At 46.5% G+C, this 14199-nt stretch overlaps 1 protein-coding gene across 19 annotated transcripts in view; it reads left to right on the top strand.

Annotated features, from left to right (window-relative positions):
* SGPP2 (sphingosine-1-phosphate phosphatase 2) overlaps positions 1-14199 on the top strand; it is a 133035-nt gene that overhangs the window by 114851 nt on the left and 3985 nt on the right. For 9 of the 19 annotated variants that reach the window (XR_010944230.1, XR_010944218.1, XR_010944215.1 and 6 more), the window contains 4 exons: positions 6375-8162; positions 9891-10054; positions 10834-10928; positions 11038-14183. Coding sequence is in view for 1 of the 19 variants with exons in the window: in XM_067740434.1 (XP_067596535.1) it covers positions 6375-6926 (552 nt within the window). In the remaining 18 variants the exon portion in view is untranslated. Of the gene's footprint in view, positions 1-6374; positions 9858-9890; positions 10055-10833; positions 10929-11037; positions 14184-14199 lie in introns of those variants that run through there. The other 10 variants (XR_010944226.1, XR_010944220.1, XR_010944223.1 and 7 more) reach the window with 10 other exon arrangements.

The following is a 14199-nucleotide window of genomic DNA, read 5'->3' as shown; positions in this document are numbered from 1 at the left end:
ATGCCGTGGACAGGAGACTGGCCGGCAGGCAGGGAAATGAAGGTCTGGGTGGGGGAGTGGGCATTCGGAGGTGACGGCAGGAGCTTGTGAATGAAGGAGGGGGGGGGTCTGTGACTGCTGGTCGGAGGTGGTGAGAGGAAGTCATTAGGACTCTGAGCTTCTGCAGCCAGGGAGCCTGGGGGTGGGGGGTGTCCATCAACAGAAATATGTATAAGTAATGAATTTCTCTGAGCCCTACAGGGTCACTCTGAACCTCTAGTCCTCTGCAAAACTGTGTTTAACCCCTACAGAAATGGGGGCGTTAAACACAGTTCAACCCTAACAGAAATGCCCACATGAAAAATGTCTTGACTTTGCAAAAGGAGTCTCACATCTGCTCAGGAACCAGTCCGAGTCCCTGGCACCACGGTTGGCCTGTCGGACACCATGATGTGAAGATAACGTTGCTGGGTCCATTGCTCTCTGCCCAGGCTGTGACCTCGAGCAACTTGGTCTTGCCCACTGCCCTCCAGGCCCAGCAGCCTTCTGGTGTTGTCCCAGCAGCCAGTCTAGGATTGTTTCTCTGAGTTCTGCCGTCCCTGCCCCATCGGCATCCTTCCCTGCTGCTCTGCGTGTCCCAGTGACTCTTCGGCTGCTTCACCAGGCAAAGCAGATCTGTGCCCATGACTCTAATTCAAGGGCCACAGTGGATGATACAGATGCTCTACCTTTGTCATGGTGTCATAAAGTGCCCACATGGGGCACTGTGGCCTGGAGGTATGAGGCAGAATGGGTTCCTCCCTTTGGAGAGCCCTCTGCCGGAAGGGTCTCCAGGCAGCATTCTTTTTTTTTTTTTTTGCGGTACGCGGGCCTCTCACTGTTGTGGCCTCTCCCGTTGCGGAGCACAGGCTCCGGACGCGCAGGCTCAGCGGCCATGGCTCACGGGCCCAGCCGCTCCGCGGCATGTGGGATCCTCCCGGACCGGGGCACGAACCGTGTCCCCTGCATCGGCAGGCGGACTCTCAACCACTGCGCCACCAGGGAAGCCCCAGGCAGCATTCTTTAGCTCTGTGTTTTGCAGATGGAGGCAACATGACTCTTCCATCCTGTCTGACTTCCTCAGGGCTCAGACTCGAGTTCAGTGGGGCTGCCAGGAGACACTCGGAGTGGCAGAACCTCGTCTCCCCACTGAGAAAGTAGAGGCTTGTGTGGAGTATCGAGTTCATTGTGGGCAGGCCCTGCTCCTCCCCTCAAACTGTGTTTTCCTTTAAAACTCGCAGAAAGACGCCCTCAGTCCTCAGCAGGTGATGGTTCAGCAGGACAGTCGCATGCCTCCATCACCATATATGCCCAGTCCCCTGTGGAGGACACCACTAGACTCACCTCAGATCCCCACTTCATGTGGGGAATTGAAAGGCAGATCCTGTTTGGAAGAGGAGAGACGGAATAAATTTTCACTTGTAAATACTTCCTTACAGACACAGGCAGGTGTATCTCCATGGTCAAGACCTAGAGTGAGATTGTTCGTCAGAGGTTATATGAATGTATAATTTTTTAAAATATTGCCAGGTTCCTCCCCATAAGGGTTGTGCCATGCATTCATATGATTGAGAGACAAGAGTCCCTTTGCCCCCAACTACTGTTTCATCAACAGAATACTGTCGAACTTTTGGATTTTGTTAATGCTGATAGGTGAGGGGTACATTCTCAGTGGTCTGTGGGGCAGGGGAGGGAGGGTGGGGTCACGTTGGAACCTCTGGGTTTCCAGAGCAGTGGTTCACACACAGCACGCACAACACTGTTATTTAGAGAAAACAAAAGAGGCCACCAGCTTTTTTATTTTTGTTTAAAATGTCATATTTTATTTTATTTTTTTAAATGAACGAACAGTGAAATTGATTTTGCCTTGGGTGTATAGTTCTCTGGATTTTAACACTGGGATAGATCTGAGTAACCACCACCGCAACACAGAATGGCTCCGTCACCCCAAAAAAGTCCCCCATGTTCTCCCTTTGTAGTCACACCCTCCCCCTGCCCCTAGATCCTGGCAACCACTGATCTGTTCCCCATCCCTGTAGTTCTGTCTTTTAGAGAATGTCATATAAATAGAACCCCACAGCATGTAACCCTTGGAGACTGGCTTTTTCCATTCAGCATAATTTCCTGGAGATTTCATCAAAGCTGTTACCTCCATCAGTAGTTTGTTGTTTTTTGTTGCTGAGAAGTATCCATTGTATGACAGTAGCACAGTTTATTTACCCCTTGCATGACATTGGGTTTCTTTTTTCCAGTTCTGGGTGATTATGAATAGAACTGCTGTAAACATTTGTGTACTGATTTTTGTGTGAATGCAAATTTTAATTTCTCTTCAGCATAGCTTCATTTCCACTTCTTATTATGAGTAAATTTAGGTATATTTTATATGTTGAAGAAGCATGCGTATTTCTTTTCCTATAAAGTGCTCATTTCCTTTACTCATTTTTCATTTTGGTGACTTTTATCTTAGACAAGTTGGTTTGGGGGCGCTGACAGGACGTCTGAATGAAAATGTCTAGCTTTCAGTCTGAAGAGGCAGGACTAAAGTTTGAGAGAGACACCTGGAGACATAGTTGTTTTTTTTCTTTTGTACTTCGCTTTTTTATTGTTGCATAGTATTCCACTCAATGACTATACAATAGCTTATTTGACCAGTTTTTTGAAATTAAAATTTTTATTGGAGCATCTAAACATGGGCGTTTCCACAGACTGTGTCTTCAGGCTCTACATGTTTTTCTCTGTTGAAAAGTTTGTGTAGGTCCATGGCCTCATCTCTCCATTCTCTACCAGCGTGACACTCAAATCTATGTCTCCAATGTTGTACAGCAGAAACTAACACAACATAGAAACTGCACAAACTTTTCAACAGAGAAAAACACACAGAGCCTGAAGACAGAATCTGTGAAAATGCCTGTTTAGGATCTATTTGGATCTAAAGGAGGAAACCAAGAAAGAGACTTCTTAGAGGTCAGAGAAGAGCCAAGATGGTGCAGGGTAATATTAATAAAAGCTGAATATGAAAGGTCTGCTAAGTGAAGGGTGTCAGTCCACAGGGCCCAGTGTTCAGAAAGAGAAAGAACACCTCTTTCCAAGAGTTGCAAGCAAAACCCCCACAATTTTGTCTGATTGGACTGGTGTAGGTCACATGACCACCCCTGCACCAATCACGGTGACCAGGAGATACAGTGCACTGATTGGCCTACCTAGGTCATGTGCTCCAACTCCATAATTTTCCAGAACTTCATGGATCCCCAAGGGGAGGTATGAGGCTATTGGGTCAAAGACAGATGCTCAAGAAACAACCAGCAAATGTCTAGTAAGTGGCCTTTGAGAATGGTGTATCATCTAAGTCTAGGTTGATAGCACTTGTGTTTCAAGGTGCAGAAGTGGAGATGACAGGTGTAGAAAATTCAATTCAAGAGTTTGGCTCAAGTTTTGGTAACCAGGAAACTTAAATGAAGGATTGTTCCTTTTTCTCCCCCCAAATAAAGTAACATCCGTGCATAATCATAGCACAGGAGAAGGTCATGGGGAGAAAGATCATGGAGACCGTGAAGCCTGAGGGATATTTGAAGAGAAGGGTGATGGCAGAAGTAAGAACAGGTAAAGCCCAGGTGCCACGTGAAGGACATGCAGCGACACAAGGCTTTCCCCCACGCTTGCCCCTCTCCTATCTGTTCTCCTCACTGCAGTCAGAAACTCTTGTCATGTTGGTACCCAATGAGAGCGACATCAGTGGCTTCACGTTGCTCCCTGGATGCAGGCTTTAGGAAGCGGACTGGACTCTAGGGCCCTGTGGGAAGTGTCTCCTACCTGTGTTTACTCTTTACTCTCCAGCCCCAAGGGACCATCAAGATCCACAGGCTTATCCCTTTCCCTCTTCAATAACAGTAATCCTGTCCACTAAGCTAAGCTCTGCCTAGGTGTGGTGGTGATTGTTTGGCTCACACTGGATCCTCCAGCACTGTGTCTGGCATATAGCAGGCACTCCCACATGGGCACTGGAAGGAAGAATGGATGCCCTCTAATCTGTGAAATTTGCTGTAGCCTCAGTGTTTATTTCTAAGGTCTGATTCTCACCCATCGTTCACTCAAATCAGATGTCATTTTATTAGAAACTAAACGAGAAATAATGAATGAAGCTATTAGAAAAAAAAAACCTAAGCCCTTAGAGTTCTACTTTATGTTTATATGAAAAAAAAAAGTGGAAGGCAACACGCCAAAATATAGACAGCGTTAACTGTAGGCGGTGGAAATAAGGATCTGGTTTTTTTTTTCTTATACTTTTCAGTGCTTTCCAGTTTTTCCACAATGCATGTGTTTTACTTTTTGGTGTTTCCCAGATTTTCCAATACATGGAGGAAAGTGTTTCAATTTTCCAATGGTAAACTTTCAAAATAATCCAGTAACAGAACCACAGCGAGCTCCTCATTCTCTGACTTAGATGTATTCATCTCTTGGTTACATTAAGAATTCACCTTATTTGTATGGAAATATGTTAATATAAATGTTTCAGACATTACATGAAATTTCTAAAAATCTTACATGTTCTGGTACAATGTTATAAGTCCTAATTCTAGTTATCACTTTAAAATGTATATCTCAGAAATAACTAAATTTCCTTGTCAATTGCATTAGTATGAACTTTCATCAAATCTTTAACCGTGGTCATTTTTAAGTCTTTTGTCACTTACAGACAGTTCTGGGTGTACTCTGATGCTTTTGCAAAAATGTTCCTATAAAAGGGTTTCATCTTCAAGGAATTCGTGCAAAAGACTGACAAGTACAGGTTTCTGGTAACTGACTATACTGCTGAACTGAATGAATAAGCATTTTCAGAACTCTAATGGAAAACTGATGAATTCATAAAAGATCAAGATAAAAAAATTAATTACATGGGACTGAGTGAACTGATGAAGATGATTATAGTTTTTGTGACTTTCTGTTTGAATAAAAAAAAAATCCCACAGGGACTCAGAGGCAAAAATATACAAATCAATTTTCACTGCAAAGTAAAGGAGCTGTTACAGTGGAGGATTCCTGGACTGAATGTCAATATCATGACCTAGTATGAGTGTGTTTCGTGTTTGGTAATTGCAATCACTGTTGCTTTTGTTGTGGTCATGCATTTACAATGCTTGGTGTCAGTTGATTTATCTCTTGTAAAAATAAAATACAGTGTGTGTGGGGGGAAGAAAAAAGAATTCACCTAATGAATTTTGCTGCGAGAACACTAAAGGAAGAAGAAAGTGGATGACATTAAGGAGTTAAAAATATTTTAAACAGGAGTTTAAGGAAAGAAGCAAGCAGGGAGGGAGAGAAAGAGGAAGAAATAGGGAAGGTGGGAGGGTCAGAGAAAGCAAGAAAGAAAACCAGAATCTAAACTGTAAAGAAGGATTGATTAAATCAAGCAGGGTGCACGCACCCGGTGAAATCTATACACTATTTGAAATTCTGTCTCTGAAGACAGAGTGGTAGTACCCAGACGGGCACGGCGGAGCTTTGGCACCACCACACCTACAGCGTCTTCTCAAACCACCCCAGACAAACGCGCTCCATAAGTAATGACGGTGTGCTTGCTAGGAAGTGGCTCCCGAAGCAGCCAGCTTCCTCCTCCAGCCAGCTGCAGCCCCGACCCCTGCCTGCCAAGAAAGGATGACGCCACCTCTGTGAAGATCATGACAGCCCTTGTGATACACTATGAAATCAAAAATAATAAAGAGAATTCCTGGCGGTCCAGTGGTTAGGACTCAGCGCTTTCACTGCCATCGCCTGGGTTTGGTCCCTCGTCAGGGAACTAAGATCCTGCAAGCTGTGTGGCGCAGCCCAAAGTTTTTTGAAGTACAGAATTCAAAAAATAATAATAATGATAGATTGAAGGAACAGTGTGATTATAGCTATGCATTAAGAAAATAATTTATTCCAAAAGACAGAAAAACTGGAAGAAAAGACATAGCATGAATAGCGTGATTGTGGTTTGTATTTTTCCTATTTTCAAATGTCTACAACTGTACTTTTTAAAAATATGTATTAGGGCTTCCCTGGTGGCGCAGTGGTTGAGAGTCCGCCTGCCGATGCAGGGGACGCGGGTTCATGCCCCTGTACGGGAAGATCCCACATGCCGCGGAGCGGCTGGGCCCGTGAGCCATGGCCGCTGAGCCTGCGCATCCGGAGCCTGTGCTCCGCAACGGGAGAGGCCACAACAGTGAGAGGGCCGCGTACCGCAAAAAGAAAGTATTATAAAACAATACAAAAATTGTATTTTAAATGTCAAATCAATTATATTTGAATCAAAATTATACCTGTATACAGGGGAGCACTCATCTGATTGATGTACATCATCCGTGTCTCTCCTGCAGGATGTGCTGGGTGGCATCCTGATCACCGCCATCCTCATCGTCCTCACCTACCCCGCCTGGACCCTTATCGATCGCCTGGACTCGGCCAGCCCCCTCTTCCCTGTGTGTGTCCTGGTGGTACCATTCTTCCTGTGTTACAATTACCCCGTGTCTGATTACTACAGCCCGACCAGAGCGGACACCACCACCATCATGGCTGCCGGCGCTGGGGTGACCATAGGATTCTGGATCAACCATTTTTTCCAGCTCGTGTCCAAGCCCACGGAATCCCTCCCTGTTATTCAGAACATCCCACCGCTCACCAGCGACCTGTTAGTTTTGGGTCTGACCAAATTTACTGTGGGAATTGTGCTGATTCTCCTGGTTCGTCAACTTGTACAAAATCTCTCGCTGCAAGTGTTGTACTCCTGGTTCAAGGTGGTCACCAGAAACAAGGAGGCCAGGCAGAGGCTGGAGATCGAAGTGCCTTACAAGTTTGTCACCTACACGTCAGTTGGCATCTGTGCTACCACCTTCGTGCCAATGCTACACAGGTTTCTGGGATTACTGTGAGCCTCAAGTGGTCGGAAATCAGCTCACTGGACATGAGAGCAAGACACCAAAAAGCTGTTGAGTGGGGAAGCTGACAACACATTTTTCTTTAAAAAAAAAAAAAAAATTCCCTAAGTCACATGTCTGTTTTGCTGATACCTGAGATAAATGTTGCTGCTTTATGGAAGGAAAAATGGTCTCACGTGACCACTAGCCTGTAAGCGTCATGTTGCAGATGAAGCCAGGCAGACCCCCAGCTGAGTTCTTTAAGGCGCCCCACCCTGTCCGTTACTTGGACTTTGGACCCGTCCTGGGCTGGCAGGAGTTGTGGCCTGGCTTAGGAACGGCCACAAGCCCTGCTGGGTTCTGCAGAACCTAAAGAGACGGGCATGATCCAGGAGGCTGGACGTCGGGCGTTCCTTTTCAGCTGTGACCTTGCCCAGCACTGAGCCTCATTTCCAAAACTGGAATGTTGGTCCAAGAGACAGGGGGCGCCACGTGAAACTGCGTTCCTTGGACAGGGCGACTTTCTGGTCGTGATGATCACATTAGACAGTGCCTGCTTGGGGGGAAAGAGCACTGTGAACCTCGCTGGGAAGCATGAAACGCGGGGGCAAAGCTGGCGAGGTCACGGGCATGAGCCTGCTTTCCTTATGCATCCTGGTCTCTGTCAGGTGCATACTGGACAGGGATCCTCTCCTCCTCGTTTGTACACTTTGCAAGATTCCAGGCACCATTTCTATCCTCTTCTGACCCATGAACCCAACTGGCTGCTCCCTTCTCACCTCATCTGAGTGTCCTGCTCTGTCCTGCATCAGAGTGACTTGGGACAAGCCCTCTGCTTCAGCTTTTTTGCTTCCTTACAAACTGGGAAGACAGTGTTTGTCTGTCCGTGAAAGTGGATCAATAGAAGAACAGAGGAACATAATCCTTCCTGGGACCTGACAGAGGGAATAGGCCTCCCTCCCTGACACTGTTCCTCCACTTAGTTTCCTAAATCTATTTGCTCATCTGAATAGAACCAGTGGCTCCCTTTCCATCTTCCCACCTCTTTCTCACCTCTTGGCAATTTGAAGGGTAATGCAAGAACCACATCAGCCTCTCTTAGGAAAAGAAGCCAACAAAATACAACACCCTTTAAATCTCGGGAGAGTCCTTAGACTTAGGAAGGTGGTCATTATGCAGACAACCCCCTGCAGGGGCTCCTCTTCAGTTCTTAAGAATGAGGAGGAACAGGTATCAACAATGTTCTTAAAAGTGAGTATCAACATGTAATTAACAACGTGTCTTTTGCGTGTAGCGCCTGAGCTGCTGAAGCCAACGATTTATAACCCTCTTGCATCCTCACCATGCACACACTTCGGGGGAAAATTAGCCTGCCTGGAGAGTCAGGCCCTTACCTCTGCATCCAGCGTGAAAACTGAACACCGTTTCTCCTGATTTTGAATACGCACCCTGGCCTTTTGGTTGTGATGATCCTTAGTATTTGACCTAATGCTCCAGTTTATTGAAAAGAATAATTGTAAGACATCCTAATTTTCCTTCAAATTCTTCTGACATTTTTCATAGTTAGAAGGCAGGGGTCAAAATGACCTGCCGTTTGCCTGTTTTTAGATCATACTCTGACCAGTATTTGTGGCACCGTGATGGGGAGATGCCCCAGCTCACGGGCACCCCTGCCCTAGGCCGCCCCACAATGCAGTGCACGGGGCACTTCCCTGTACCTCCGTCCCCACAGGCTGCCAAACCCGAGGTCACAGTGCTAGCTAATATTTACGCGAAATGATTTTAGTTGATTTCTCTGAAGCCAACTAGCAAAAGGATCAGCCTTTTCCACTTGTATCTTTTGAGAAGGGCCATAATCACTGTCACAGCAGTGGGTGTGGGTGATTCATTTGTGTGTGTGTACATTTTACTGATGTCCTTTCGTTTTAAGTCCCAGCAATAGGATTGCGATCAGCTGTATTATATATTTAAGGCTGTATTTACACAATTTGGATTGAGGATGAATATGTTAGCCACAGCTCGTTAAAGAAAGACCCGTGGATTTGTCATGACTGGTCGCTTTTCAAAGTCTCTTGATGTAGCATCTGAAGAATAAAATGTGCATATTGGTGAGGCCAAGCTTAGTTTTTGAGCACTAGTTCTGTGGCTTAGAAACTGGTTGGAAAAGTCCTTACCTGATTCAAACTGCAGCTCGGCCAGCCCTCTTCATTCACTTCACACAGCGCTTCACTCTGTTAGACCCTCACACCCTCTCAGTCTTTCCTTCACGCACGCACACACACGCCCCTTCAAAGACTATGCCTTCTGTCTCTGACCTTTGGATTTTCTCTCTGGGGAAAGACTGCCCCCTGCTGGCTTGCGTCAGGCTTGGTCCAGAGCCTCTCTTGAGCGGGAGTCCTGGAGATGAAGTTTCAGAATCCAGCTCACCGTGATGTATCCAATCTAAGCTTAGGACCTGCGGTCTGGCCAGTCCTGAACTTGGAAATGGTGACAGCAGAGCCCTTGGGGTCGTTGGCCCCTCCAGGAAGAACACACGCCCTGTTCCTGGCGGTCCTCATCCTGCCCCCAGCCCACCACCTCTCTGGACCAGGACATCATCCTGTGACTGTCATTTTAAACAGCCATCATCTCAGGCCAGCTTTGCTCGGACTTGCACCATAACAGAATATGCAAAAGAAAACGCAGACGAGACCATGAACTAAAAACCCTAAACAGCTGAAATCGCCCCTCCACGTGCCTGCAGATCACAGCGTAGCACAGGATTTTCTTGCCCAAATAGGCGACTCATGCTTCCCGAGTGTAACCAAAGCATGCGGTGTTTCGGGGCCATAGGCTCCGGGTTTCTATTTTGGAAACTTTCAGCTGTCTTATGTACCATATGTAAATTTATTCTTTTTAAAATAAAATCATTTTTCTTTAAGATTTATTAAATGCTTTAAAAGCCCAGTGTTCTGCTACCTTGGAATTTTTTTTCCCTAGATCTTTTTCCCCCAGATCCTCAGGGTTCATGCGACCTGAGTTGAGAAGAGGCGACAAAAATAAACAGGAGGCTGTACAATTTTCTGTCGCTGTCATGCTTCAGTCACGTGCAAATGTTGGTGAGCATCACAGCAGCCACAGGTGTGATGAACAGGAAGTAAGTGGTAAGACTGCATGCGTAATTATCCTCCAAGTCCTTGATACTAAAGAGCATCCTCTTAACCATACTTAGAGATAAATGTCACTATGTATTGAAAGGTAAATGTTAAAGGTGAGGCTGGTAAAGGTAAGTAAAACAGATGAGTGTGTTTTACAGATGAGTATGTTGTCTGCTGAACAAAATGGACATGAGCGCATTTCACATTCACGTCATTGCAACGATATGCTCTGCCTTTAGGCGTCCCTCGCTATTTGAAATGGTGCCGAAAGCTGATGACGCTCTTCTTTGCAGGGCTGAGGCTGGGACCTATTTGTACCTTGAATGCTGTGTATTTCATTAATACCTAATATGCTGCATGCTTGAGGCCGGATGGGACCTCATCTGCCCTGTGTAGTTCTCTCCAGAGAGAGGAGACTCAGGCTCAGAAAATTACAATCGAGACCCAAAGTGTTAAGGCTGTAGGGAAAAGATAACTTTGTAGTGTGAATTGAGAAGAGGGAGAGAGGAATTCCAGCTTTGAGGTCTGTGACTCAAGGGAGGCTCGTGGGAAAAGTAGTGTGTGAGCCAGGCTTAAAAAGAACAGATGGGGTTTGCACAGGGATGCGATGCACAGTAGGGATGAGATGGTACTCCATGGTGAGGGCACAGCTTGCCAGAGACACTTCTCCAAAAATTCTCCAGCTCTAACAAAGACAGACCACACCCGTGCTGGTGAGTGTGTGTGGGAATAACAGTGGTGGCAGGGGTGGGATAAACGGTGAGCAAGGGGCTTTGATGTTGCAGAACCGAATCACGAGAACAGGAAGGAAGCAGAAGCAGCTCTTTAGTCCATTTCCTTGCCTCCACATGGGACCATCCAGAGGAGTTGACATCTACAGGTGATTAGTCTCCTTTCACTGTTCTTCATTCGAATATTTACCCGTGGGTGCCTTCCCTTTCTGCCGGCTCTGAACCTGACATTCCCACGTCCTCTTGTTCGTCTCTCAGCAGACGGGACGGCAGCGAGGGACTCAGTCTGCGCCCTTGGCGCCCGTGCCTCTTCCCTCTTCTCTTTGCTCAGCTCCCTGAAGCAGTCCCATGAAACTTCATCTTAAAAACATTTTACCACGATCCTGGCTCTTTCCAGGACCTGTAAATACTCCACGTTGCTCTTTGATGATCAAGAACCAAGCCCTGTTTCTCTAGTAAGAGAGGTTAACTGGAAACAAGTGGGATGTGAGTATAGACGTATCTCGTTCTATGGGATAGATGTTTTCCTAAAAGCTGCCTGTGTTTTGATTGTTTAAATGTGAATTTTAAGTGCACTGAGGGATTTGCTGTTAAGTCATATGGCATGGCACTTCTTCATTTCTGTAAACATAAGGCTCCTTAATGGATTATTTGGGACACACCACGCACGCATTGTTTTCTTCAGGTGGGGCACACCTGTAGTGCAGACTTGACTACGTACAGGATGCATACTAAGAAGAATGAGCGCTGAATGTGGACCATGAATAGAATGTTAAATTCTTAAAACTGTAGCCTCATGAGACAAGGGAAATCTATAAGAAGCCAAAATCCTTTCTCCTCTTCCACGCCTGTCTGTATAGCAAGCAAAAGCCAGCAAGACAAGCAGGGATGTAGCTGGAGTTCCAGCTGGGACGCTTCTTTGCTGCACACACTCAACACACCTGTTGGCACCTGTAGCTGGCACTCTCTCGCTATAACATCAGGGTCCCCTTGGTTGGAGCACAAGCCAGATTCTTTCTCAGTGGAGAGGTTCAAAGAATGTCAATGCCTCTTCAATACACACAAAGCTAGCCTTAGAGCACTGCAGGTGGGGCAGGGTGACAGTTGGTACTGCCATCATGCCGTCTACCTGCATGCGTGAGCCTAAATAGGGGCCAGGATCTCCTGGGCTTCCAGTCTGCAGTGTCTTGTGGGAACCAGGTGGATGACCCTGTGACAGGAAACCGTGCACAGGGCACACTAAACACAGACCATTTTAGCCATCTTAATTAGGTACTGATAAAAATATTTGGCTGGAAAACTATTTTTGCTGTGGGGGAATAAAACCACAGCTTAACGTAAATTCTTCATGAAGTGAGTCAATCAGTTCTGCTGCTATTAAATAGGTAATAGTATTTTCATCAGGGTATCCCTTTCTACTTTATCTCCAACATCATAGTTTTTTCATTGTTAGAAATTGAAAATATCCATCTTCCACGTCTCGACTTGTTCAGTCTTCGCTCTGGCTTCTTAAAGATATGGGATAGAGTTATAATATCCTTGTCTATTAATTTTATCAGCTAGGTAATTTTTCAGTCTGTTTTTTTATTCATTTTTCCCCTTCCTATTGGTTGTATTTGCCAGTTTCTTTGCCTGATACTTTTTTTATTGGATGCCAGATACTGTGACGTTTACAGTGTTGGGTGCTGGATTTTTTTTTATCACTATACATATTCTTTGTTCTAGGACGCAGTTCATTCCTTGGAAGTAGTTTGATTCTTCTGGACCTTACTTTTAAGCTTTATTGGTTGAACCAGAGTAACGCTTAGTCTCGAGTTGGTCTCCCCACTACGGAGGCAAAGCCCTTCTGGGTACTCTCCCCATGGGTTCCGAGGTTTGCTAGCTCCGGCCCACCTCGTGTGGGCTCCCAGGGCGGTTCCCTCACGTCTGTGGATGTTCCAGGCGGTCTCCTCTTCCTGAGCAGTTCCCTCACATGCACGCACTGGCAGTGCTCAACTTAAGACTCAAGGGCGGGGCCTCTGCCTATCTCTCCTCGGCTCTTACCGCTTCCCTGCCAACTCTAGCCGCTTCGGCCTCTGTGGACTCCCAGCTCCATCTCAACTCCTGGAGACCTCCGACCTCCACCTGGGCCCCCACCGCTGCACCACAGCCTGGACTCTCTCCAGGCCGTAAGCTGGAGAATCACAGGCCTCACCTTGTTTCTTTTCTATCTCTCGGGGGATCACTGGCCTTCGTTGCCTGGTGTCTAATGTGTTGAAAACCACTGCTTTACGTATTTCATTTGGATTTGTAGATGGGTAAGCAAAGGAGGAAAATGTTCCTTGGGAAGAAGGGAGTAAAGACTACATGTATGGATCAACTAGGATGCAAGACGCTGAACTAACTTGAAGACTGGAGAGGAGGTCAGTCAGGTCCAGCCGATCCATGCTTGTTTTCATTATGCTCCAGAACAAACCCTGTCCAGGGCCTCCCCGTGACAGTGGTGCTCAGTGTTTCCCACAGGTTGTCTCACCTACACGATCTCTCTCCTCCGTACAGCATGGTTTGCTATTGGGGCACCTTTCCGTCTGGCTTATTTTACTTCATCTGCCGCAGGCTCACTGCCAGTGCTCTGTGTTTAAACATTGTGCCCGACAGTCACAGCTAAGAGATCTCCAGTGAATCCCGTCCGTCTCTGAGTAGCCTTTCAGCACCAGTGTGGATGTCTACACGGGTTTGCCTCCATTACAACTGGTTTCTTGTTGGCCCTAAGTAGGTACTCATTTCAGGGGTGGGCGGAATGTAGGAAATTTCTTTTTCTACCAGGTTTGGAACCAAGCAGGCACATTTCCTCAACATCCTCACTTTTCTGTCTTAATATTTAAGGGCAGATTTGCTTTGCATGTCTGACAAGTCCTATAATTCAAATGCTGGAGCAGTTCTCTCATGCCAGCACCTCCTAACACCTGGGGGGGGGGGGGTGGGGGAGGGCTTTTTCAAAATGTGTTCTAATGCAGAACATGTCATGTTCCTGATTTCCTTAAACCGAGACAATCAAGCCCAAACCTATGGATGAGGAGTGAAGAACCTGAGTGTGGGCCTCAAGTATATTTTTACTGCACTGCATGGGTCACATGAGGGAGAAGAAACAGGGCTTTAGCCTTACATAATTCAATTAAACCCTCTCCTGGAGGTGTTTGTTCAACCCACAGTCTACATGTTTACAGTCATCCTTTCTGTTTACTAGAAAGTTGAAGGTGGGCAGGCAACCTGAAAACAAAGCAGGCGGTAGTGGAAATGAAAATCACCCGGATTGTCGTCAAGTACTTGCCACGTGGCTCCTCTGCCTTTGTCCAAGGAGGCCGACTGCCCCACATGGACTCTGGTCAGGGGCCTTAGGGAGCTGCTCACAGATTGTCCCAGAGGTGAGCCCTGCCTTGA

Source organism: Pseudorca crassidens, chromosome 6 (assembly GCF_039906515.1).
Source record: "Pseudorca crassidens isolate mPseCra1 chromosome 6, mPseCra1.hap1, whole genome shotgun sequence".
NCBI lineage: Eukaryota > Metazoa > Chordata > Mammalia > Artiodactyla > Delphinidae > Pseudorca > Pseudorca crassidens.
Note: the sequence above shows the minus strand (reverse complement) of the source record. Positions and strands in the feature narration are given on the sequence as shown.